This window comes from Polypterus senegalus, chromosome 5, assembly GCF_016835505.1.
Source record: "Polypterus senegalus isolate Bchr_013 chromosome 5, ASM1683550v1, whole genome shotgun sequence".
Taxonomy (NCBI): domain Eukaryota; kingdom Metazoa; phylum Chordata; class Cladistia; order Polypteriformes; family Polypteridae; genus Polypterus; species Polypterus senegalus.
In genome coordinates, this window is record NC_053158.1 from 109,121,166 (window position 1) to 109,149,085 (window position 27,920).

Here is a 27,920-nt window from a genome sequence, read left to right on the forward strand (position 1 = left end):
GGCAAAAAGTAATAAAAGAAGTATCAGGTTTTTGCAGTGACAGAGTTGAATTTGTCCAGCAGGGAGTGTTAGCTCTACTGGTGACGTAGGTTCAATGTTGGGAAATTAACTGAAAAAGTTTTTCCAGTTATGGTGCAGTTTTAAAGCCACAATGAAGTTAAACTCGCCACAACAATAGCACAAACCAATTAAGGCAAATATAAAAATGTACTTCACTTGCATTAGTTTCTTTCATCATACAAATCCACATTTGGTTCTGGTGGTAGACTTAAGATAAAAATCCGCAGAGATGATGAAATGGCAGTTATTCTTGGGAGTTCTCAGTGGTTAGCTGTTCTCTTCTCTGGGTTCTGTTAGAAAATGTGGAGGTTTGGAAGTGGAAGGTTACAGTGGTGCTGCAATTGAAAAGTCAACAACTGTGGTGTTCCAGTGCTTCTGGAGACTAGAAGTTATGTCTCAAATGGCAATGTGTGGTAACACTTTTTGTAACTTTAAGATAATGTTGTTTTTGGTACATCAAAGCAAACAGTGTTTTAACTAAAGCTGGTTCTTCCTATGTGCTAGTTGCAAAGAAACAAACTGCACTCAGCCTTTTTCTCATGTACTGTATACTATCCCAAGGCACTTTGAGTTTAAAAAAAAAATGCAGGTTAATAATATAAATAGGAGTCCATCATTGAGCGCTTCAACCTCTCTCACCTGAAACACACAATTAACCCTAGAATTACCGGAGCCTATGAAAAATCCTCATAGATCTGGCCCACCTTAAATCCGTTCGCACCTGTCTGTCAACGTCTTTTGTCCTGTAAATGTGCTGATACAGACAAGCAGCAAGCAGCCTGGTATCCCATCCCCCCACCGCTACACAACGAGCACAATGTTCTCCCTGGTCATGTCTTGATCTGGGAGTGAAGTGCTGGAGTTTTAGAGTGGAAATAATAGATCGTTATTTGGAACACATGCGTTTCATGTGTGTTCCGTTTCTACAGTAATCTGTGTAAATGCATTGTTAAAACAGAAACGTTTTGGTTTCTGGATTTGGTCTTGTCCGATGAGAGAGATGGACATCTGAAGTGGAGCTCCACTAGCAGCAGTGTTATTTTTCATAATATTTGCTTATTATCCTGAGATATCCTGTATTTATTCAACCTGAGAGGCACTGCTACAGTATATGTAAGCACATATAAACATGGCCAACAAGAAGGGGGGTCTGAAAGAATCGAAAACTAAAGCTACACCCAAGCTAAGATCAGCAAGCCCTAGTTCAAGATACGGCCTTTCAGAGACAGACCTGGATCATATGGGCGAAAGTACAGACTCCTTGGGATCACGGTCCGCTACATCGTCGCCAGCTGAGAGCAAAAAGGGGAGCGAAGGTACGATCGTGAGTGCAGATCTTGATAGCTCGCTGATCGGAAAAGATCACCTGAAACTGGAAAAGGCCTTGAAGTCTGCGGCTTCAATTACTTCACACGAGCTGGGAGCAGCGGGGACACCGGCTACGGTAGAGTCTGCTGCTTCATCTACGGTACAAGAAAGCACAATTGAAATGTCTAAACTGCAGGTGATGCTCGCTCAGCTCATGCAAGATATAAAGAAAAGCTAGAAGGCTAATGAGAAAGCAAGGGTAAAGGCAAAAAATGAAAATGAAAATGAAAAAATGAGACAGGAGTTAAAACAGGCAAATGAATGGCTACGACAGGAATTCCAACAGGCAAACGAAATGCAGTGGCTGGAATTGCAACAGGCAAATGAAAGGCTGCAACAGGCAAATGAAAGGCTGCATTAAGAGATGCAACTTGAGCTGCGACAGGTGCTGGGTAAAATGTAAGAGCACATTCAGGAAAACTCGGTTAAACTGTGCACGCTTACTGATCAATTGGAGGATCTCAAGGAGACATTCACGACTCGGATTGAAATAGCCGAAAATTTAGCTGCCAGTGCCGAGGAAAAAGCAGTAAATGTCAGCTTCGAATGAAAAAAAACTCAGAGACAGACTGGCTGCTTTGGAAGATGGAAGCAGAAGGTATAATGTCAGAATTGAAGGTCTGCCTGAGAATCGAGAAAGTTCAAACCCTGTGAAATTCGCAGCTGAACTTTTTCTAAAATAATCCTGGATGACTTTAAAGCAGAATCTGAGATAGCAGCGGCTTACCGCGTACGTGGATCAAACACCGTTAGACCCAGACCCAGATCTTTTATAATTCGTTTTGAAAGATTATCATTTAAGCTAGAGGTGATGGCACTCCTCAGAAACAAGTAAGGTATTATATATATATTCCCTGACTTCTCTCCAGCAACAGCTACTAAACGTGCAGCCTTCTACAACATTAAACAGCGGTTACAGCAATACAGCCTCTTGTATCCGGCAAAACTGAAAGTGAAATGGCAGGTTCAATTCTATGTCTTCGCTAGCAAGGAAGAAGCAGAAAAGGAATTAAGAAAGCTAATCCCGGTACTATTCTGATACATAATATTGAGTCATGGCGGTTAATGATAAATGAAGGATTAATAATCTACTGTCTGATCTATTTGTTTAAAATACGGGTTTTTATCTGCATATATTCTCATTATTACTTAGTATTACTAGGGTGCTATCTGTCTGTTTTATTGTGCTTAACTAGCAAAATACCCGCGCTTCGCAGTGGAGAAGTAGTGTGTTAAAGAAGTTATGAAAAAGAAAAGCAAACATTTTAAAAATAACGTAAGATGATTGTTAATGTAATTGTTTTGTCATTGATATTGAGTGTTGTTGTCATATCTATCTATTTATATATATTTATCTGTATATATCTATATATATATATATATATATATATATATATATATATATATATATATATATATATATATATATATATATATAGCAAAATACCTGTGATTGGCAGCGAGAAGTAAAAGAAAAGGAAACATTTTAATAATAGCGTAACATGATTGACAATGTAATTGTTTTGTCATTGTCATGAGTGTTGCTCGCATATATATATATATATATATACACACACACACATACATATATATACATACTGTATATATACACACACACATATATATATACATACTGTATATACACATATACATATCTACATATATACTGTATATACACATTTATATATACAAATCTACATATATATATCCACATATATATATATATATTAGGTGGGACTCGATTAAAAAATTAATCCAATTAATTAGAGGCTGTGTAAGAATTAATCTTGATTAATCGTATGTAATCGCACACGTAAATTTGCCCCAAATCGCAAATGTTTTTTTTTTTTTTAATTTAAAAGTGTTTTAGTGGGCGACAGAATCAAATAATAGACATGTACATGAATATTGTAAACTGAAGCTGTTTTAATTTCTGAAAAAAAAAGCCTTTAAACTGCATTTGAATTCAAAACAGAAACAAAAATATCATCCTGGTTAAAATTGGGCAGACTTAAAAATAAAGTGGTAGTTTAAGTACTTTAAGTACATTTTCAGAATAGTATTGTCTTTAAATAATAATAACCAAAATTTCAACATAAAGTGCAGTTTTTCTTCTTAAAAAATAAGTCAGAAACATAAAAGGTAATTTGACCAACTTAATCTTTAAACTCTGAGTAACCTTAGCCAAAATTATTTTGTACATTAGGCTAAAACAGTGTGATCATTGAACATTTTGTAATTAGATGTAATCAGAATTACTAACGGTCACGGAAGTCCAATGATCCCCAGTAAGAGCCACAAAGTCTGCTTTCTGTAATGCATCTAATTTTGCTGGCTTTTCAGTGTGCACAAAACCATGCTTTTATCAAGGCTTCGCGGAAGTCGAAATGATCAGTCGTAGGAGCGTGCTTTATTCGACTCTAACATTTTTGTAGCTGTGATGTGTGCATCAGTGTAATGGATGTACCAGGAAATCATGCATTGACAAAAGTTCCCGTTTGCTTGGAATTGAAAGTGTGATTAAATGCGTTATTTTTTTAACGCGTTATGGAGTACATGCATCGAAGCTTCTCAGCTGTGCTTGTGCTAATTAAAGGGAAACATTTTAAAAATAACGTAACATGATTCTGCGTTAACCGAATATTTTTTCATACGTCCCAAACCAAGGAGATGCGAAGGTAAAATGAATCGGGTAGCGCGCATACATACTCAGTGCATCCCCTCTCGGGAATCGAACCTCGAATGTCGGCATTAGAGGCGAAGACTCTACAATTGCGCCACAGCGTGTGGCTTGTCCATGCGAGTATGTACTGTAGATGGGGTATATATATACATTTAAATATATACCAGCGTATCGCAGTGGAGAAGTAGAAGTTATGAAAAGAAAGGGGAACATTTTAAAAATAAAGTAACATGACTGTCAATATACAGTATTTGTTTTGTGAGTGTTACTGAGTGTTGCTGTCATCAAGGATTTGATTATCATTATTTCTTTCAATCAGGTTTGTATTTGTAGGATGTGTTGTGTTCAAGTTACATTCCGTGTTTGTCAATCGTTGTAAAGATGACAGGTTTCATTCATCGATTCGTTTCTTACAGCATCAATAAACAGCTTGTCTTCTTCTTTATCTGAGACCTGACACACTGCATGCACGGGTTTTTACACTGTCTTCCTTTAACGGGACATTGACTTTTCCACCGTGTGCTTTGTTTCCACAGTAGCAGCATTTATGAATATGCCTGTATGTATCAGACGCTTCATATTTTTTGCTGCCTTTTCAATTGTGTAATTCGGTTTTTGTTCAGCGCTCTTTGGAACTGTTGCCTTTTATCTGTGCACTGCGTCAGTTCACGTGAGCCGCTCGGTGTACATGCAGCGAAGTTCCCCAGTTGTGCTGGTGCCATCTCGTGCTATGTCCATGGCTGTATTTAATGTTACCTTAGTCCTGGCACTTAAAACTTTCTCTCGCAGTTTCGCTGAGTTTGTGCCAAACACCACCCTGACCATCTCATCTTCCTCTGCATAAGCACAGTCCTTAACCCGTGAATATTTAGTGGGAGTTTGCTATTGGATTGCCGCTGATGGACGGCCTTATATGGCAGGCACTAAATTACAACGCCAGCGCAGCCTGTCTATGAACTTAATTTAAAGTGTAGGTTTACATCGTGCTTTGTTTCAGTAGCAGAACTCATGAATATGGTTGTATATGTCACTTTCGCTCGCTTCTTATTGTTTAGCTGCCTTCTCAATTATATAATGCATGTTTTCTTCAGCGCTTTTGGAGGTCTTCCTGATTTTCTACTTACTGCGTGATTACGTGGGAGGCGTGATGATGTCACATGAAACTCCGCCCCCACGGCGTTCAAGCTCATCTCCATTACAGTAAATGGAAAAACAGCTTCCAGTTATGACCATTACAGCGTAGAATTTCGATATAAAACCTGCCCAACTTTTGTAAGGAAGCTGTAAGGAATGAACCTGCCAAATTTCAGCCTTCCACCCACACGGGAAGTTGGAGAATTAGTAGTGAGTGAGTGAGTGAGTGAGTGAATGAGTGAGTGAGTGAGTGAGGGCTTTGCCTTTTATTAGTATAGATTACTTTTTCTTTTTTCTCTTTTTTTTTTTTCTTCTTTTTTTTTTATTAACTAATTATTTCATCTCTACCCTAAACTAGACTGTTCAATATCATACCCTTGGTTTATTGTTATTGCTTTTACTGCATTAAGACTTATGCTTATTCTGGACACATTTTTAACACCATCCCGGGTTTATTATCTGGGTGTATCATCTTAATGCACTAAAATTGCTGAAGACTATATATATATTTTAAGTGCAAAATTCTTTTTTTTTTTTTTTAAAGACTATATTGGTAACAGATATATCTCTATCTTTTAACCCTAAAACGCCACTGCATGGGGCTTGTTTTGCTGTGGACGTGCTCTGTCTCTGGATATGTCAGAGGACTGGGACTACGTGAAGTGGGTTTTAGCCTCACTTGGGGAGGCAAAAATTTAAGGGGGAGAGAAAGAGAGCAGGCTTGATCTATACCTAATCTATCCTCAATCTTTATAATTATAACTACCAACGTAATAATAAGCTGCATGGCAACAACTCTAGGGGAAATAGGAAATTAAGACCTAAACTGTCTCACTTCCAGTTAAGACTATAAAATGACATCAAAAACTCAGAATCAGTGTCTCCATGATGGGACAGTTAACTTCGTAAGCTGGAATGTTAAAGGCCTGAATCACGAATTAAAGAGAAAGAAAGTACTCTCTCACCTAACAGGTCTAAATGCTAAAATAGTATTTTTACAGGAAACCCACTTACTAAGCAAGGATCAGTTCCGCTGCAAAAGACTGGACTGGCCAAATGTTCCACTCTAGTTTTACAAAGAAAACTAGAGGTGTGGGAATTCTCATACATAGAACAGTACCATTTGTAGCATCAGATGTAGTATTGGATCCTGAAGGGAGATATGTAATGGTCATGGGAGACTTATCTAACTGTAAAATGATTTTGATAAATGTTTATGCACCTAATGTTGATGATAAGGAATTTATACAAAATTTATTTGCATCCATTCCCAATCTGAACACTCATAAAGTTATAATGGCTGGGGACTTTAATTGTGTTCTAAATCCACTTTTAGATAGGACTTCCTCCACAGGGGGAAAGGCATCTAACACCGCAAAGATAATTACAAAGTTTATAACTGATCACAACTTATCAGATCCCTGGAGGTTTTAAACCCAAATTCAAGAACATATTCTTTCTACTCACCAGTACATCATTGCTACTCAAGGATTGATTACTTCTTTATAGACAATAACTTCTTGCCTAAGATTAAATCTTGCAAATACGATGCTATTGTTATTTCGGACCATGCACCTATGATCTTGGAGCTGAAATTACTAAGCCCCATACACTCACCCGCAGATGGCCTCAACCGCTTCTATTAGCTGACGAGAATTGTACTGAATTTATATCCAAACAAATCAAAGTCTTTCTAGAGACAAATACATCCCCTGAGATCTCTGCAGGAATACTCTGGGAAACTCTTAAGGCCTTCTTAAGAGGACAGATTATCTCATATCTTTCCCACAGAAATAAATCCGAAGCCAAGAAAGTAGCAGAGATAAAAAGCGAAATTACTAAAATAGATGAAGAACATGCCAGACTACCAAGCAGACTCTACATAGGAGGAGGCAGGCTCTACATTCAGAATTAAACCTCTTGACAACTAAAGAAACTGAACAACTAATTTACAAATCCAGACATCATTACTATGAACATGGAGAGAAAGCTAATAAGCTTTTAGCGCAACAAATTCACAAGCAAGAAGTGCATACGCAATCTCGGTAATCACCATAACGGAGATAAAATCATCGAACACAAAAATATAATGCACACTTTCAGAGACTACTATAAATCCCTATATACTACTGAGTTTAAAGAAGACAATACACAATCTAATGCATTTCTGGATACATTACAGATACCACAAATAGACGCTTTTAGTGTGGAGGAACTTGATAAACCTCTGGCATTATCAGAATTACTAGATGCTATAAAGTCACTCCAAGGTGGAAAAGCAGCAGGCCCTGATGGCTACCCTGCAGAATTTTACAAGAAATTCTCCGCTCAGCTAGCTCCCTCCTATTAGCAACATTTACAGAAGCCAGAGATAACCAATCTCTTCCACAAACCTTTCGCCAAGCAATAATCACTGTCTTTCCAAAACAAAATAAGAACTTATTACAATGTGCATCATACAGACCAATTTCACATCTGAATAACGTTAAAATACTCTCTAAAACCATAGCTAGAAGGATGGAGAAAGTGCTCCCCTGTAATATCACAAGACCAAACTGGATTTATTAGGGGCCACTTATCTTCAAATCTTCGACGCCTGTTTAATGTAATATACTCACCAACTAAATCAAACACCCCAGAAATATTATTATCATTGGATGCAGAAAAAGCATTCGACATGATTGAATGGAAATACCTTTTACTACATTGAGAAGTTTGGGTTTGGCCCAACATTTGTGCATGGATTAAATTACTGTATACTAACCCAGAAGCTTCAGTTTGCATCAACAACATTTGCTCAGACTACTTTAAACTAGAACGTGGCACTAGACAAGGATGCCCTTGTCACCGCTGCTGTTTGCATTGCCATTGAACCACTGGCAATACATTGTCGAAATACTGATCAGATAAAGGGGATTAGCAGAGAAGGACTGGAACAGAAAATCTCATTATATGCAGATGATATGGTACTGTATATATCGGACCCAGAAAATTCTGTGCCTGCAGTCTTAGCAGCACTCACAGAATTTCAAAAGATCTCTGGTCTCAGAATTAATCTGAATAAAAGTGTACTCTTTCCAGTGAATTCTCAAGCATATAATATTAGATTAGACACCCTACCTTTTATCATTGCAGAACAGTTTAAATACCTAGGGTAAACATCACAAGTAAACATAAAGCTCTTTATCAACAAAATTTCGCGTCTGCATGGAAAAAATTAAACAAGACTTGCATAGATGGTCAACCCTTCATCTCACACTAGCTGGAAGAATTAACACTGTTAAGATGAATATTCTCCCTTTTTATTTCAAAACATTCCAATATACATTAATAAATCATTCTTTAAGCAATTAGATTCAACAATAACCTCATTTATTTGGAATTCAAAACATCCACGCATCAAAAGAGCGACCCTACAAAGACAAAAGGCAGAAGGCGGCATGGCTCTACCTAACTTCCAGTTTTATTACTGGGCAGCAAATATACAAGTGATAAGAACCTGGACACAAATAGAAGAACATACACAGGCTTGGACCGCAATAGAAGTAAAATCCTGCAGTACTTCTTTGTATTCCTTGCTCTGTGCTCCAATAAACACACGTTATCGGCAATACACTAATAACCCAATTGTGCTCCACTCACTTAGAATCTGGAACCAATGTAGAAAGCATTTTAAGACGGAGAAGCTTCTATCTGTGGCACCTCTGCAAGAGAACCACCTCTTTCAACCTTCACAAACATATGCAGTTTTAATATCTGGAAAAATTTGGAATTAACTTGCTTAGAGATCTTTATATAGACAACGTCTTTGCATCCTATGAACAATTACATTCCAAATTTAACATTCCAGCTACACATTTCTTTCACTATCTTCAAATCAGGAACTTTGTTAAACAGAACCTTCCAGATTTTCCTCATCTTGCACCCTCATCCATGCTGGAAAAATATTGCTCAATCTCAAGGACTTAGACTCCATCTCTACAATATATAAAATCATTTTACAATCCCTCCCTTTCAAAGATCCAAGAGGACACTCGGGAAAAGATCTCTCAATTAATATATCAGAAAAGGAGTGGAAAGTAGCAATGCAGAGAATTCACTCGAGCTCCATATGCACAAAGCATACAATTATACAACTCAAAATTATATATCGAGCACATCTGTCTCGACTAAAACTCTCAAAATGTTTCCAGGGCATGATCCAACCTGCGAACGTTGCAACCAAGTCCCAGCCTCACTGGGTCACATGTTCTGGGCCTGCACCAAATTAACATTATTCTGGACAAAAATTTTTACTTACCTTTCAGACAGCCTTGGACTCACAATTCCTCTTAACCCATTAACAGCTGTGTTTGGGGTTCTTCCAGAGGGCTTAAAGTGGAGAAAGACAAACAAATTGTGATTGCATTCACTACACTTTGGCACGCAGACTTATTCTGATAAACTGGAAGAACCCAAACTCTCCTCTTTTAAGGCAGTGGGAAACGGATGTGTTATACTATTTGAAATTAGAAAAATCAAATACTCAGTTAGAGGATCTGTACAGACTTTTTCAAAACATGGCAGGATCTAATCAGTAATATTTTAAAATAAGCTCATAAAGCACAGAGAATTTATTAATTTAGGTATGTTTGCAAGCCTTAAATTTCATGCCGTTTGGCTTGCTCTCTCTCTCAATTTTTCTTTTTGTAAAAACTTGATTGCTTTGTATGGATTGCAATAAAATTAATAAAAAGGAGCTAAAAAAAATCACAGAAACGTTTTTCATATTTTAGTAGTAAATGACAAAATGTTGGCATAAACTATATAATGTGTGAAGCCTGAAGTCCAAAGATCAAATAAACACTTTCACATAAGGTTCAAGGACGATACAACAGCTTATGTGGCGTAGCGGAAAGATTTGTTGACTTGTAATCAAGAGTCCCTAGTTCGATCCCGACTGTCTCCTATATTTGCCATTTTCAGTAGTGAGCTGCTGTTATTGTTAATATTATACAGTACACACATACATTTGTATGTTTATAGGAGATGTAAAAGTAACTTTTTTTTTTTCACTTTTATTGTCTCATTCACAATCACGATACATACTACCGCCCTAGGGATCTGATACTGTTAGTTGTTATTTGAAACTGGGAGTAACTGTAGATGTGAGTGGTGTTTTGAGGCAATGGAACTGGGTATTCTCTGATCTGGAGAGATAAAAGCTGACACACAAACACTTGTGAATCTGCTTTCTTCGTATCTCACCGTCACTTGATTTTTTTTTTTTTTTAATTCAGTTTTATTGAGTGTTCTTGCTCACGCTGAATTAGTATGAACCTTATAGTCTATGATGTTAAAAAAAAAAAAAAAGAGACATAGCTATATATGATATTTTGAATTATTCATTTTATGACCTGTATAATACATTTTGGAAAACATTGTAGCACGGATGCAATATTATTCATATTCATTCGCATAACATATTGCGGTTGTAATCGGTGACCACGTGTTTTTTTTTCCCAAAGCCCCCCGACCCCGATCTTCCCAGTCTCCACATTGCTGTATGGAGGCTGTTTCATTTGTACTCCAGGACATACAGAGGAAAGAATAGTACAGAGAGGTCATTTCAGGGTTATATGCAATAATCAAATTCAAATGTTAACAGTTCACACACACGCAAGGACTGTCCTTCCTACATTTACGACGTGTGTACCTGTTGCAATGTACACACGTTTCTCTGCTTATTATTATTGTAGAAACGGAAAACACATAAAATGCATGTGTTCCAAATCACAATGTATTATTTCCACTCTAAAACTCCAGCACTTCACTCCCAGAAATTTCAATCAAGGCATGAGCTGGGAGAACTTTGTGCATGTTTTGTGGCGGTGGGGTGATGGGATACCAGGCTGCTTGTCTTTATCGGCACATTTACAGAATAAAAGAAGCTGATGGAGAGGTGCGAACGGATTTAAGGTGGGCCGGATATACAAGTTTTTTTTGTAGGCTCTGGTAATTCTAGTGTTAAATTCACACTCTCAAGGCTCTGTACTTAACTCTAGAAAGGGGCATACAGTGGAAGTTAATCTCTGAGATCATAAAATGGACATTTAAGTATCATCATAATATGAGCAACTTCTAGGCTGAAATCAAGACAATGCATTAATTTTTCCTATAAACCTATTTAAGGTTAAAACCTCGTAATTGTTGACAATATGATTTTTTTTGCTAATGTGACAATCTCAGTCATCCTGTGTCTCATAAGTTTTCTGATGTGATCATTTTAAATTCTTTTTGTGCTCGGAAGTACCAGATACAAAAACAACTTTTTTTTTTTGGTGGAGTTTAAATTAGGTAGATTGGTTTAAACAGAGCACTTTGTGCTTACATTATTCTTTTTAAAATATGATCTCGTATTAGTGAACTCACTGCTGTGTTTCCCATTCAATGAAAAACAAGGGTGCATGGGAATGTGTACTTTATGGAATGTGTTAATCTAGGCCAAATAACCTTCTCTCCAAACTCTTAGGATTATCATATTAACTAAGTCCTATTAACAGATTTTTTTTTGTTTGTTGAGTATTAATACCATAATCTCTAATAAAAGTTGTATATCACGAGATTGAAGAATTCAAGGAGATCTTTTCTAAGTTGCCCTGTGAATTAACTAAGAAAAATAACAACGATCTTTGTTTTTTAATTCTGTGTTTCCTTCTTTACTAGGGCTAAGATTTCTTTCCTACCTTTCATTGGACAAGACCAAAGTAAGTGATTGTGGGCTTGTGGTTTATCTGGAATCTGCTCCTGCATCACTTACTCAGCTTAGTCTGAATTGCACAAATATCACAGAAAAGACTTTGGCAGTGCTTCCGTGCAGTGTTCCTCAGCTCAAATTGCTAAGCATCAAGCATACAAAGGTAATACTTAAACCATGGACATATTGTCTTAACATTAGAATTACTCATCTTTCTCTGTAGAAACAGCAGTTAACATGGGTTTGTAACAAATATATTTTTATTTGTAATATATGACTGTACCATAAAAGTTTGGCACAAATCTTATGTCAATTTTTGTGATGTTCATTAATCACTATTTCACACTGGTTAATTTCCAGGTTAATGCATTAACTCTGGAGTTTCCTCAGCTTACCTTCTTGCTGTAGTCTGGCTAATTGGCTGTAGTGTGTGTGCTTGTGTTACCTGCCATGGTTTGACATACACATATCTTCTTCCACTTTTGATGGAATTGAGAAATTAGATGTATTGGTGGATGGATGGATGGATGGATTGCAGATATAAAAAAGCAAGTAATATTCAAGTTCCATATAAATAACTAAAAAAACATTTTGTCTTTCTACATTTACTGTAGATTTTTGATATTTCTGCTCTGAAAGGGATGCTTTGTCTGCACACTCTACACATTGATCACACTTGTGTGTCTGAAACATCCCTCTTGCATTTGGCAGCTCACCCATCATTGTCAGTACTTGGTCTTGCAGGAATACCAGTTAACAATGGTAATCACGTTCTTGAAATTGTCTCAGGTGAGAACAAAAATTGTGATATATTTTTTTTCTTCTCCTTCCAGTGCCCTGTTGTAGAATCCAAAAAAACACTGCCTTATTGAAGAGTTTTGCCACGTTTTTGGAATTATTTAATATTCAGTTCATTATTGTGCTTCCCTTCTGCACAGTCTTAAAACTTAGTGTTTATATAGTTAGATAAAAGTCTGGTGTAGCAAATTAATAATGAAATCATTTAGTTGCTATTTAGATCTAAAAACAGCTACATTCATTAGCTTAAATAAGCAGTACTAATTTAATTTACAGGTATTCACAACAAAATACAAAAATCTAATTTATTTCTGTTGCACTTTCCTTTTAGGTCTAAAATTGAGTCATCTGACATTAACTGGGCGCCACACAGTAACAGACAGCGGTCTGGAGTTCCTTGCCCGATTAACCTTTTTATCAGAGGTGGATCTTACAGACTACACTGAGGTAACTGACCAGGGAGTTCAGTACCTTGCAACTCTGAGTAGGTCAGTCACTGCTTTTATATTTCTTTTCTATTTATACTTTGTTATTTATGTTGGATATCAGTGCTTTATTACTGAGTATTTACAGATCCTGGACTTGAAGAGGAGGCACATTTGTTACCCTACTGTATTTAACAATTTTTATAAAATGTGACTTTTTTATAGAAACTTTTACATGAAGATTTTGCCACTTGTTAAATTATGTAATTACTAGTGACTGGGAGCCCGATCGAATCGGGCTACAAATTCTATGTTTGTGAAATCCATACTTTCCCTGCAAAGAATTGTTTTTTTTTTAAGTCCTTGAAATGATTTTGTTATCATGGCACTGATTTGTGCTTAAAATAGACCTTTTCGGCCGATGTAATGAACAGCTTCCTGTTTAAACGGGGCTGCGAGATGTGAACTCAGCTCTTCGGCGCACCTCATTTGATTTTTTCCGGCAAACAAATTTTCAAAACAAACCGTATTTTAAGACTCTAATCAGAGTCGGAGTAATAATTGTGTTGCCGTGGTCATTTTAGATCTGAGATCGGCTAAAATTTAAACAATGACTGTTGTTAATACCCAGCCGTCATTACTCAGTTTGCCAATAGATGTCAGAAGGATGGATGCCAAAACCGAACTGCCCAAAGATAGATTTCGACGTACCAAGCAAATGGTGATACGTTCCAAATTACTTATGGTTCCGGAGCTGTCGAAGGGTTTAAATCAGTCGATGATGTTAGTCCTGGAAAGTACACCCCACCAAACCAACGTTCTCAATACCAACCGAACTTACTGTTATCTGCTCGAACCAACACCGACTTACTATACTCCGCCGTCCAGCGCCGTCACTGAAGCATTGGAACATTCTTAGCCAATCATGCAATACTGCATCCGCGTTTGCCACATTATGTTCTAACTACAGAGGCAGAGTCCCATTGCATGGTTCTAACTTGTATTGAGTCGAGGTATTGACGTAAACACCATACATACAGAGTGTATCAAATTGACGCAAACACCATACATACGGTGTATTGACGACGCGAACACCCTACATACGGATAGTATCACATTACATAGAAGGATATTTAGAATACTTTAAACTTTAAGTAAAACCTGGTATTTATGTTGACTTACTTTATTGGTTTGGATGGTATCAAATGAGGACGCAGGTCAGAGGTGCAGAAACAGAAAAAAAGGGAAGTGGGGCGTAATAGTGTACGTATCGGTAAAGTGGTCGACAAGATGACTATATTTGAGCATTTACCTTGAGAATTTTGTTTATATCAATGGAAAACTTCAACTAGAAGTTTATTTAATGAAGCGCTGATTCCAGTACAGCATTAACTGTTAGGAGGGAATACATGGACTTGCTGGTGGTTGGTTGTACTGTGTCCAGAATACTAAACCGATGAGCTGTGGGGCACCGTCCACAAAAGGCTGAACAAAGGAGATATCAGTGGGCATTGGAGTTCGTCATCACTGTTGGATGTTGTTGCAGCTGACCAGCTAGCACATGAAACTTGCCACGACAGATACAAGTGTTATTGCTGGGAACAAGCAATTTCCATATGCTCCTTCAGAGTGAAGAAGTCAGTCGCAAGTAAAGTCACAATCACAAGCAATTACTGACAATATTTATGTGTGGCACCATTTTTGCCGGTTTAGGTTTAATTAAGGGGATTTTACTTATGTTTTTTCTTTATGCTTTTAGAGAAAGAACTGTTGAGTAAACACTAAAATTGTTTTTGTGGACTTAAATCTACTGAATTTAATTTTGTATGGGATATATGATGTATATATTATAATAAGAGACAAACACAGATAAAAAGGTTTGGGGTTCCACTCCGTATATTGTAGGATTTGGGTCAAGAAAAATGAGCTGTGTGATACTCCGCCGAGTAGTCTTGAGGCTTAGTCAACAAGGTCTGGTGGCTTTTTATACCTGAAAGAAAGGAAGAGGCGGATCATCTGGAAGGAAAGCTGAAGTGAGGTCATCAGTGGGTGTGGTCTGAAGCCGGAAGAGGACTAGGTCTTACTGCTCCTGTAAGAATGGGAGAAAAGGCATTAACACACCTGATTACCGCCAGTACCTGTGTTTCAGCATTGGCTAGACCCCTTCCTGCTGCCTTCTATGCGCACATGTAGGACAATATGTAAATAATAGCTAATGCAGTTAAACTAAAGGTGCGTTTTTGACAATAACTGATTTAGCCGTAAAAGGAAAAAGAGTGCAACAATTTAGGATGTGGCTAAAGTATTATTAAATGTGGTTTAGTAACAAGGGGTGCAATTCATAGTAAAGTTATGTAAATTATTTAGATTATTAATTAGTTCATTAGATTATTAACATAGGTTTGTTCATAAAACATAGAGCTGAGTATAACAAGAAGGTCATGTTTAGATGTATTATTTGAAAAAAGAAAAATAAAACTGAATTCAGGTCAGCTCCCTCAGTAAAAGCTGTGGGGTGCTACATAAGCAATGCAAAAACAAAAAAAATGAGTTATCTTAGTTGTAAAAAAGTTTCCATTTTTTCATCTGTAAGGAGATGACGACATCCCTTAAGCCCAGTTACCCCCCCCCCAAAGAGACGCATTATCTTACAACATCATTGAGAGCAGTATCGATAAGAGTATTAATAAGTATCAGTATCAATATCCTTGTTTTACATTTTGGCAAATATCTTATGACAATTTCTTACTAATTCTTTAAAAATACATATGTGACATACTTATTACTTACTAATATTTATTTAATCAATTAAGTTACAGTATATGTTTACCATCTGTGGATTCAACAACTGTTTACACCACTTCAGTTATAGTAATTGCAAATATAAATTGAAGGTGTACTTATTTAGGAAAAGATTGTAAAAGATTAGGAAGGACATTTTGTGGAGAATGAGATAAATGTTACACCAGCTTTCTGACGGTGCATGGAGTGATTATGAATTTGTATCCAGACACCCTGAACACCTATGGGTTTAAATGTGCAACTGAAGCATTTGACAGCTTTTTTATGTGACTGTAGTGATGGATATCCTAATGAACTTTCTCCTTTTTTTTTGTTAGATTGAAGAAGTTGTCTCTTAGTAACACAATGGTAACAGATGCTGGCTTGTCCAACCTCGCAAGGCTTCTTGAGCTTGTAGAGCTCTGTCTGGATCGTACTGCGGTGACCAGCAAAGGGGTTGCTCGATGTGTAATGAGATTGCCTCACCTTCAAGTAAGATGCCTTCTGTAGTGATGGCAGGTTTATTTAAATACCAGAAATATAGCAGAAGGAAAGAATGTGTGTTCTGTACTGGTTGATTATCAAATACAAAATTTGCAGTTTTATTTGTGGATAATTGTTTAGAGGCAGAAAAACGGTTTATGACTAAATCAAATATGTGGCTTAAAAAATAGAACTTTATTTCCATCTTCAATCTGCATAAAGTTGAGAAATCTGTCTTTATGTTTGTGCTCAAAATTATTCAACCACCATTGCAAATTATGTTTGTTGGCAAAATATACAAACTTTCAGCTGTTTACAATGAACAAAGCAAACAAGAACACTTTTTAAATAGCTGAACACAACTGATATTACAAGTGGTTTTTCCAGAATCAACACAAAATACCACTTTTAATGACTACTGCAGTCTCAAAATAATCGATGGTTAAAACTTTTTTTTAACAAGTCACACAATTTTGTTACTGTAACAATTTGTTAGTATTACTTTAGTCAATTAAATACTCGTACTTTAGAATTTTTGAACATTTTTTTATTCTAGTAATCCTGTAAAATAAATATTATAGTTAGAAAGCTGTTTATTGGACTGTATTATTAAAAAAACAAAATAATGGAGATATGTATTTGGATTCTTGCAGATTTTTTGTTTTAAAAAGGGCAGACATTTAGTAGATTGTTTATTTTTTCTGTCCTGTATGAATGATGTTCACTTGCAAAATGACTTCATTTCAGGTTCTTGGACTCGCTAACACACAAGTGGGTGATAATTTATTGAAGCTGGGACTGATTCACTGCCAGCAGTTAGTGAAGATCAATTTGAGCCACACTCGCATCACTGACAAAGGTAAAATGAGATGGCACTAGTCCTCCAGGTAACACTCCAGGTGCTCCCTAAACACTGCTTTCATGAATCCCATCTCAAATGGCATATAACAGAGGCATATTACATGGTGTTAATGCTAAGGTCTACATTGATTACTTAGATTTTTACTTGTTTTAAACAGGTAGTACAGCTAGTCTAGTCTAGTGGAGTAGTTGTCTAAATGCTACAGTGGCTTTTTAATGTCAAAGTGTTATCTGTATACTAAAAACGTAAGCCCCCCTGACATTAGAGCAATGGTATGAAAGCAAAAACAATGTGTTTACTTCTTTCCAAGATCATTCTTCATTTTTATGCAGTGTGGAAAGAAATGGAAGAAGAACTTCTACAAATGAACCTACAAATCAATCAAGGCACAAATACTTAATGAGTAACAAAAGGAAAGAGCTTCCCTTATGAGAAACTGCGTTTGTTCCCCAGTCTGGCTAGGAGATAATGTCCATCAACCTTTCAGTAAATCTGAAATGTTTCACAAATATATATTTAGTTAGTTGGTTAGCTTACTTTTGATTATCAGAAAATGATTATCCAATACAAAGTTAATTGAAAATTCATTTCTCTAATTTGCACCTCTTATAACTTGATGATATTTTCAGTGCAATCTTAAAATATATTCTTATTTCTTCATTTTCTGTACACTTTATTTTGTTTCATTTTAAAATGTACCCATCAGCCTACACTCAATAACCTGCAATGACAAAGTCAGTCATTTACTAACCTGCTTTATCCCAAACAGGGTTGGGGTGGAGGGGGGTTATGGTGCTGGAGCCTAATCCCAGCCAGCATAGGGCACAAGGCAGTAACAAACCCTGGAGAGGGTGCCATTCTATCGCAGGGTGAACACACACACACCCTACAACTATTCCCTAGGGCCAATATAGCATTTCCAGTCCAACTAACCTCAATGTCTTTGGACTTTGGAAGGAACCTGGAGCACCCGGACGAAACCCACACAGACATGGAAAGAACATGTTAACTCCATGCAGGGAGGACCCAGGATGTTAACCCTGGTCTTCTTACTGCAAGGTAGTAGTGCTACCATGCTACCATGCTAAAATGTTCACCCCAGCATCAATACTTGATCCTGCACCCTCCTGAAGAAACACCTTCATGTATGTGTTTCTAATAAAATAAGTTTTAACATTGATTGGGAGGAATCTTAACATATTTCTCCTGACTGATATTTGGGGGGGTCTAATGCATAGTATTGTATTTCATGCCCCATTCAATAAATACATTTCAATAAGATTTTGACTAGGGCTTTGCTTTAACCATTCCAGAACTATTCTGTTAATTTTGAGCCGTTCTGTTCAGTATTTTGTACATTGTCCAGTAGCACAACACATTTCCATTCAGCTTCAGCCTTTGAATGATGGCCTGTGTATGTTATTAAGGTGGTTCGTACTATATTCTGGAATTTATGGTTCACTCTGTGTCTCCAAGCAGCGCCATTGAAGCAACAAAGCAGCCCAAAACCATAATGCTCAGTCCACCCTGCTTTGCAGCCAATATAGTCTCTTCTGTTAGAAAGCCTTTTGTTTCCACAAAGCATGACTCCAACTTTGGAAAAATCCTATTTTGTCTCCAGGTGTTCTGAACAAACGGTAAGTCCCAAGATTTATGTCAAAGTGGTGACTTCTTGCTTTGTAACCTCCCATGTACACCCGGTTTAAGCAGTTTTTTTGTGTAAGTGCCAATTGGTGCACCTTGATTGTGCAAAAGATGCTCTTAGAGGTTTTGATGTTAAACGGATGTCTTTGGAAGCAGCTGTCAACATTTTTGGGCACGGTGTACGGGGACATTTCAGCACCTAGCAGATCAGTAGTAATTCTGGACATCTGTCCACTTGTTTGCAGTCTATGTACTTTGTAATGATCCAAGTTTAAATTACTTTATAACCACAGCCAAATACTTGAACATCAGTAATGTTTATTCTGAAGATATCATGAAGCTTTATTGATGTTGCTTGATGTTTTTTCTCATTAGACCTGAAATTCTCAGTTTATGGGAAGCTGTGACCTTCATGTTATTTTATAATATTTGCTCTGCCATTAGTCTGCTTGAGGGTATGGTTGAATTGAACATTGAATGCTTCGCTGTGGATTGCACCATTGTTGAATAATGTGCTGTGGTCAGATTTCTTTGGACAGAGGGAGTAAAACCTGCTGAACTTTACTAAAGGATGTTGGCATAGTATGGAAGTGACAACAGCAAGACATGACACAATGTTTGTGAATAGGTAGAAAGCTTTAAAGTCTGAAGAACAAGTGTAACCAACAAAGGTTGATCTGGCTGATCGTCCACATTGTACACAAAAGCCCACATCAACATGGTGAATGCCTTCATCAAAAAAACACCAATGGATTATGTTGCACATTTTAATATGAGAATCAGAATTAAGGGGTAACAGAGCTGAAATCTCTTATTTATTTATGATAAACTGCCAAACATTATAAAACCACACTAGATGAAAAGCTCTGATCTTTGTATGGAGCTGGTTGCAGTGCACTCCTCACGTCTGTCACGCGGTAAGGAATTTCAAATGCATGGCAATTATAGCCCCTCAGGACTTCATGAATCAGAGTTTATTTACCCTTAACAGCTGATTGCTGATTCTAAAGGCTTCTTAAAACTTGGAGGTGCTTTGCAAACTTGGGAGCACCTCCTCATTTTAACGTACTTCTACTTTTAAACAGTCCAACCAGATTTATCTGTTCAAAGGTTTTAGTGAAATGCTGGGGTTTTAGGAAGCACAAGCAGTTGCTGGATGATGAAATGAGTTTTCCATAGTGGCTAAGAGCCCAGAATTGTAAATTATGAGATTTGGAAGTGGGAGACAGCATCTATGCTCTGTCATGCATTAACATCTATATACTTGCTGTGTTGGAATTTCTAGATGATGCAGTGGTGGTCAGAATTGTGTATCCCACTGTTTATACATAATAACTTGAGGTCAGTCTTTACATAAATGCAATGCTTATGTTCTACTTTAAATTAAAATTATGAAGACAGTAAATAAACACAGGAAAAAAGTCATTGAAGACTTCCATCTGTTAGATGTGGTAATTTACAAAATTTTAAGTCACAGCCAATCTGGAGTGTTAATGCCATTTTCATCTTGCGCCGTTCCCTTCTGGAATGGGAGAGTAAAGCTGATGTGCCATGTTGTAGTGTCCAAATTCACCCTTTCAACACTCTGTGACTCAGCACACTTAAATTTAAAAGAAAGTTTGCCTGAACACCTCAAGTGAGCGTTTCTCTACTGAAGCCATTGAGCCATTGTCGGTATATAGACTTGTGACTCAAACTCTACAAAAGTGATTGAAGGCATGTTGTCGCTTCCAAAACTGACACCCTCTTTCAAGTGGATTGCTGAAAGCTGGTATTTTCTTAACAATATGATTGATTAATTAAGAAAATTAAACATCAACAACATTGTTTACCAAAATTGTAAAACAAGTGCATATTTTCTCCTTGTGCAGTGAAGCAAAAAAGTTTCAATAGTATTAAATTACTATGTGTCCGCACTTGGTATTAGAAGATACATTTATGCCAGTAAATTGTTTAGAAGGATTATCGAGAAGAGCCAAGCAAAATGACACCTTTTATTGGCTAACTAAAAAGATTACAATATGCAAGGCAACTCAGGCCCCTTCTTCAGGCAAGATGTAATTAGGATTCTCGAGTAAGTAGGAATCATCCTTAAATAGGGTGCCAGCCTGTCCTGTTGTGAGGGACAGTTTAGAGTCTGATGTCAACCAGAGCCTACATATCTTTAGGAAAACCAGAGTACCTGGAGAATAGGTTAAAGGAATCCTGTGCCCAGGATAGAGCTGCTAGGGGAAGAGAAAGAGAGGAAGGCCTAAGAGAAGGTTTATGAATGTGGTGAAGGAGAACATGCAGGTGATGTGTGTCACAGAACAAGATGCAGAGGACAGAAAGATATGGAAGAAGATGATGCGCTGTGGCAACCCCTAATGGGAAAAAAGAAGTACTTACCCACTTGTAGTTTGTAGTAAAAGCTGATGACAAAAATTTTAATCGCTTGATTTCAAGTTAAATGGAGATAACATTTGTAAAAAATTGGGTGACCAACAGGGTCATGTTTTTGAACTGGTAACCTCCCTCCCTCATTCATTGGTCAAGGATCCAGTCTTCAATTTAAAAGCGTAACCCTATGAGAAGGGGCCTCCTGTTTGTGGACTACTTTAATTTTCCATAGGTATTTCTTTACTAATATTTTAGCAAAGATTGCATGTGTTTTGCACATTGTGAGCATGCGATTGGATGGTTTGACGTGTGGATTTTTTTTCATGGATGTTCTTGATATCGTTTGCTGTTGTCCAGCAACTGGTCACCAGAGAGATTCCTGTTCTGTTACCTCCTTTCTCCATGAAAAAATAAAATATTTTTCTCTGGTCATCTCTAGAAACTACAAAAGGGTAATTAAAACATAAAAACATTTTTGGGTCTAGTTTTCTGTTTAGCTGCCATGCATTTGGATATAGAGTGGAAATCGGGCACTGGAGTGCCCTTCTGCATCATATGTTGGTCAGATCCTGCCTCTTAGCTTCTCAAAAAATGTTTAGCTTACTTTAATATGAATGTAGAGGGAGACTGAGATGAGACATCAAATGTACCCATTTGCAGTGCTTCCTTTTTCTGGCAGTACAAAATTCAAATATTCAGTTTCTTTTTCTTTTCCAGGACTCAAGTACCTCCGATTGATAAAGTTAACCCAGGTGAATTTGGATAATACAGGCATTACTCCAGCCGGATTGTCCAATCTGATTTCTTCTTGTCCTGATATCACTAATATCCGAGCGAAGAACCTGCAAGTTTTACCACAAGACCAGATCTCTGATGATGAAGCATCTCAATGAAACTGGGTTGATAAGGACAGTCTGATTTTGGTAACTTGGGTCCATTTCTTGCCTGTCTCAAATACCTTTGGCAGAAGATGCCAATGCAGCATGTGTTCAAGTTATTGAATGGTCCCACCAGGCTCAATCTCAATTTACTGCTCAAATTATAGCATTGAAGCAAGGCACTGGCTTCCACCCGGCTCTTGATTCTCCAACTTGTGCAGTATTAAAACATTAAATTGCAAGTAATTGAAATTACTGCACAGAATGAAAAATTAAATGCTTGCAGCCTACGCTGACTATTAATCAGAGTTTCATCTGCAGGTATTTAATCCATCTAATTGCAATGTTAGCGTAAAATACACTGCAGATCTCCCGGCACCCTGTTATTTTCCTGATGTCCAGAACAGGATGCCAAGCAAGCTGGCCAGCTTTTTAAAATGACTGCATTTCAGTAGCCGCAGTGAACCCCTTCAGTTGTATGTGGTGTGAAAAAAGCCAGTAGTAATGCAACATACAATCTTCTAATTTAGAATGCATTTGTTCTTTGCTATTTGCTAATATGACATACATTAATTCTTTGTCTTCTTTTGTCTTTAATCAATTTTTAATATTAGCATTGCTGAAAAATGCTTACATCTTGGCCTGGTTCTCGTCTTTCAGGTTGGTCTGCAGTGGAGTTAACTTGCTGGTCCTGCTAGAAGGGGGAGCTGCTTTCCAAGTTCTGCATTAAGTCTGCTCAGCATATTCAAGCTTTGCATGTCACATAACACATTACTATGAATATCTCTTTAGCCTTTTTAATGTCATCTGCTCTTATTGATTTTTATTTAGTTGTCTGCTAAGCCCATTATTTGTCTGTGCCGTAATTTAGGCAACACATTAATGTGCAAAAACAGTTTGTATACTGCGTGCGTCCAAGACGCGGCATCAGCAGTCCTGCTGAGAGCCATGGATATTTAAAGTCAAAGTCTGAATGCTAATAAAGGTCTTGGAGAGAATTCATATTCTGATTTAGAGGGTTTGTTCTTTAGAGACCTATTAATATAACTTAAACCTCTCTAAATGTTTGAGCATGTCTGCCACCTATAAAATTAATAACATCCTGTGAGCAGTTTAAATTTAAATCTGTAAATTGATTTAATACTCTTCATTTATCACCTTGTCTTCCCAAACCTGAATATTACTCAGAGTTTCATCTGAATGGACTTTAACTGCTAAAACCTCTGCTACTGACCTCTGTGGGAGTCCACTCGTGACGTCTAACGCTTACTCCAGCATTGCACAGCCTGACTGACTGAATCCTTGCCTCTTGTTTGATGGCCAGAATGTTCAAGTCTTCTGATAAATAATGTTATGGACGCCGCACTTGTAAGCAGTCACACCTAAAAGTCTTCCAGTGAATTTAATTTTTATGTCAAGACTGAGAGTATTTCTCTTTTGCATGTGTTTTCTGAACTAAAGACATCAGTTTTTTCTTTTTTTGGACTTAATCCTTTTTAACTGAGCAAGTTGAAAATAAGGACATGGAAATCAGCACCTTCTGTTGGCAGCAGAGCAGCTAGCAAATATTTTTAACCTACATGGTCTCTTAATTACATCTTCCAATATGAAAATAATAGCATCTATCTATCTATCTATCTATCTATCTATCTATCTATCTATATATATATATATATATATATATATATATATATATATATATATATATATATATATATATATATATATATATATATATATATATATAGACTAAGTCACCCGACCATGGGGTACACATGACAGAGCCATGTCTGCCAACTCACAGAGCCCCGCCCACCAACTCTAACCCTCCTCCCGTGTCCACCCTCACTCTCGAGACATGCGCACTGCCTGCTCATGTGCCCGCATGCAACACCTCACCAAACACAGCCTCAGTCGCTTTCGTCTCTGCTATAGTCCACATGCACCTCTGAGCCACGTTGACTTTTCATTGTTCTTTTCAGTTCCGGCTGCTTTTCTATATATATATAATCGACCAAGTCGCCCAACCGTGGGCTACGCACGACAGAGCCCCGCCAGCCAACTCTAACCCTTCTTCTGCGTCCACCCTCGCTCTTGAGGACTTATCCCTTCCGATGAAGTAACTTTCACCAGTGTTGACTCCAGCATCACAGACGATCCTGCAGATCAACTTTCAATCCCCGAAGAATTTAACAGTCTTGCTGTCACTGGATGCCTCCGCATAAACTCAAAATTAAAATTGGTTCAGTCGTCATGCTTCTCAGAAACCTCCTGCCAGCAAAAGGTCTCTGTTAATGGCACTAGACTTTCTGTTACCAGCATTCACTGCAATGTACTGGAGTGTAAAACTATCGCAGCTGCTACCTCACAAACTGTCCTTATTCCCCGGATTTCCCTGACTACATCAGATTCAAATTTGCCTTTTACTTTTACACGCAGACAATTTCCTGTTAGATTGGCCTTTGCAATGACAATTAATAAGGCACAGGGCCAGACTTTCAAAAAGATATGCCTGTATCTGCCAAAACCAGTTTTCAGTCATGGACAATTGTATGTTGCTCTCTCCAGAGTTCCATCTTTTTATTTACTCAAAGTCGTATCCTCAAACCCACTCCATTTGGACAACTGCGTCTTTCAGGAAGTGTTCACCCATCAATAAATAATTATGTGATGTATACTACACCGCGGGTTGGCTAGTATAAATATGTATGTCTTGCAAGGAAACCCTGCAAGAATTGGGTTTTTATGTTTCTTTTATGGTTGGTCAGATTTTTTAGTAAAAGAGAGAGGATAGAAATTCACAAGGTGCTACCAAGACTGCAGTTTTCTGGCTGCAGTCGTCCATCACTATCATAATCCAGCTTTATAGAAAGAGAGAGAGAGAGAGAGACAGGTTTTTATATAATAATAATAATCCTAAACGGTAAAGCACTTTAAATTCAATTACTTTCCTTACTAGCTGTTCTCTTTGAAATCATCACTCGCTGCATTGCTGGCTCATTCGTACTGAACAGTGAATTTTCAGTGCTTGCTTGCTGCTTTATGAAAAGTCACTTTCATAAAAGTTTAATCGGTCAGTTTTGCAAACTGCATGAGACCCATCGTCTGTTATCGGAGAGGCATCTGATGTCCTTGGCTGCTGCTCCATTACCCAATTCCAACCCAGAGGACATCATCCACTTTCATAAACACGCCATTTCTTCGCTGACGACTTTACTTGCAGTGCTGTGTCGGCTGACAGTGACGATTCAGACTGTGCCATCCTCAGCGTTGTTCTGCGTGTCCTGGAACACATTTTCCCATAATGTATCATTGAAGTGATGTTAGTGCAGCGCCACTCTCTACTGTGCACTCTTTCTTTCACTGTATATTTAATATTGTCTTAACATTTCTGAAAATTCTCTCCAAAGTTGCCTTTTTCTGCCCCAGGTAAATTGCTGTAAGCCACCATTTTATCACAGAGCATAACTGAATAATATGTAATACAGTTCATCGGTGCACTAGATGATCACCAACTTCCACCAGTGAGTTTTCTAATTTCTATGTAAAAGTTTTGGCCAAAATATAAAAAAATAATTAATTCTGGGAACCTAAGCCAGTCACATTCACCTGGGAAGGGTATGTGGTTACCTTGGGATGTGCATTTTGGGTGTTTGAGAGCAAATATGTTTTGAATGTATGCTGAAATTGCAAAGAAGGAATACAAGTTTTTTTTAAGTGAAATTTAGAAAATATGTACTTGAAGCAGTAGGATGCTTTCACCAGATAATCCTCTGTAATGCGGCCAGAGCAGATCGCAAGTGTATGGTGCGTGGTGGACACACTGCTGTGCAGCAGACAGGAGGTGAACCAGGTGCCATTTATTGCATTAGGCGTTCTGTCATACATTTTGTGATATTTGAGTTATATTTGCCGATGAACAGTTAGTTGCTTGTGTGGCCGTGACCTGCACAGCTCTTTTTGAAGTTGTCTTCAATGTTCTAATTCTGAGACTTTAGCAGTAAAAATGCTTATAATAATGCAAATAATTATGGGAGGCACTTGCTGTTTTATTTGCTGCTCTCATATAATCAAAAAAAGAGGCACGATTCCAAAATAATGAGTTGATTTAATTAAATCGAACACCTTAAAATGGCTACTGTGAAGTGAGAAATGAGTGCAGTCAGGCTACGCTTTTCTTGACTTTCTATGAGGAGCCATTAACTGTCACAAAGGTAAAGAAATATAATCCAAAAGAAATTGCTTTTTTTTATACGATTATATCAATTAAGAAAAATAGCAAATGTAAAGTTGTCTGTGCTCTCCTTCGTGTATTAAGAGGGAGGTAAAGATTTAAATCTTGGCTCAAAAGAGGACCTGAAAAAGCGATTTCTAGCGCAATAAGCAGGCCCTGCGGTTTGGTGGTTTGACTTGTTAACTTTAATATTAGTTGGAAGGTCAAAATGCAAACTAGAAATCAGAAGGAAAGTTTGAGCAAAGGGCAGGTGGTTTGCAAACATGAAGCAAATAACTCATGTAAATAAAAAAGAATGATTTATATTTTGCAACTTTATATGCACATATAAAATGATACTTTGTAATGAACTCTGAATTCTTGTAATCTACAATAAATAATTAATACCTCTTGACTTTTTGTAGTTTATATAGTGTGAAATGTAATATCACAAAAGTTATGTCATGTAGTGTGATGAAATGCAGTGAACGACTCCTTTCAGGGTTCATCAGCCGTGAGTGCAGGAGCTCTGAAAGCACAAAAGGGTCACCTAACTCTGTGGTGGCATTTGGGCAATTCATTTCAAATAAATATGAGAAACCTGCATTTTCTGAGCTGTCTTTTGCAATTATAAATGCTGCTGGTGAATGAATGTGGCCTGAAAAAGTTGAAAGCTGATGCTATCACAAGCGCTGATGGAAGGCCATATCAGGGTTTGAAATTCATCTTTAGGTAAAGGTGATGTATTTGGGGGTGGGGAACAATGAAAGTTTGACTTTATAATAATGTTAAGTGAAAAAGGACGAGATATGCTGTTTCAATCTGTAGAAAACATACATCCACCCTTGGGTGTAATAGCTGGTATTGCCCCTTCAAGTAGACATTTCCTAAAATGGTCTACCAGTGTCTAACATGTTGAGAGAATGTTCCTCCCGATCCTCATGAGCTGGGTGATGTTTGAGGGGTGTCTTTTCAAATTCCCCCACAGCATCTTGATCTGATTCAGATCTGGGCTTTGACATGACAACTCTAGAAGCCTCCGTGTCTTTCTTTTTAGCCACTCATGGGATGTACTTACTTTTTCACATGACTATAAAACTTGTGTGTTTCATAAGAGCAGAAGTCTAGGAATGCCAACCAGTTTCCTTGTCAGCATGGCGTTGTCCCCTCTGCTTGATCTTATTGTTTAATTAGCTTGTCTTTATTTTTCTGTCATGGTGCATTTAGAAAAGTGCAGCGATTACATTCATAAACTTTACAAATATTTAAACTTGTAAAAGTGGAAACACTGGCTTCAGTTCAGTTATGTGTAAGAAAATAGCTGAAAAGTTAAACTGTTTCAGAATAACGTGTGCCGATTGAATTTGTTGCAACTGCCTTCCATTCTACCTGTGTCTTGTCATGCGTCTCCCCTCCCTGCTGAGATGAATGAATTCCTTCATTGCTTTTCCTATTGACAACAGGATTGATCAGCGA

The 27,920-nt window shown here is 37.5% G+C and overlaps 1 protein-coding gene across 2 annotated transcripts in view; it reads left to right on the forward strand.

Annotated features, from left to right (window-relative positions):
* The window catches only part of si:ch73-173p19.1, a 154,827-nt gene extending 130,919 nt beyond the window's left edge, over positions 1-23,908 (forward strand). The window contains exons 12-18 of one of the 2 annotated variants that reach the window (XM_039753222.1): positions 11,951-12,144; positions 12,596-12,770; positions 13,111-13,267; positions 16,324-16,477; positions 17,216-17,327; positions 22,071-22,276; positions 22,892-23,908. In XM_039753222.1, coding sequence (XP_039609156.1) covers positions 11,951-12,144; positions 12,596-12,770; positions 13,111-13,267; positions 16,324-16,477; positions 17,216-17,327; positions 22,071-22,246 — 968 coding nt within the window. In that variant the 3' untranslated portion in view covers positions 22,247-22,276; positions 22,892-23,908. Of the gene's footprint in view, positions 1-11,950; positions 12,145-12,595; positions 12,771-13,110; positions 13,268-16,323; positions 16,478-17,215; positions 17,328-22,070 lie in introns of both variants that reach the window. The other variant, XM_039753220.1, reaches the window with a different exon arrangement.
* The last annotated feature ends 4,012 nt before the right edge of the window (positions 23,909-27,920 follow it).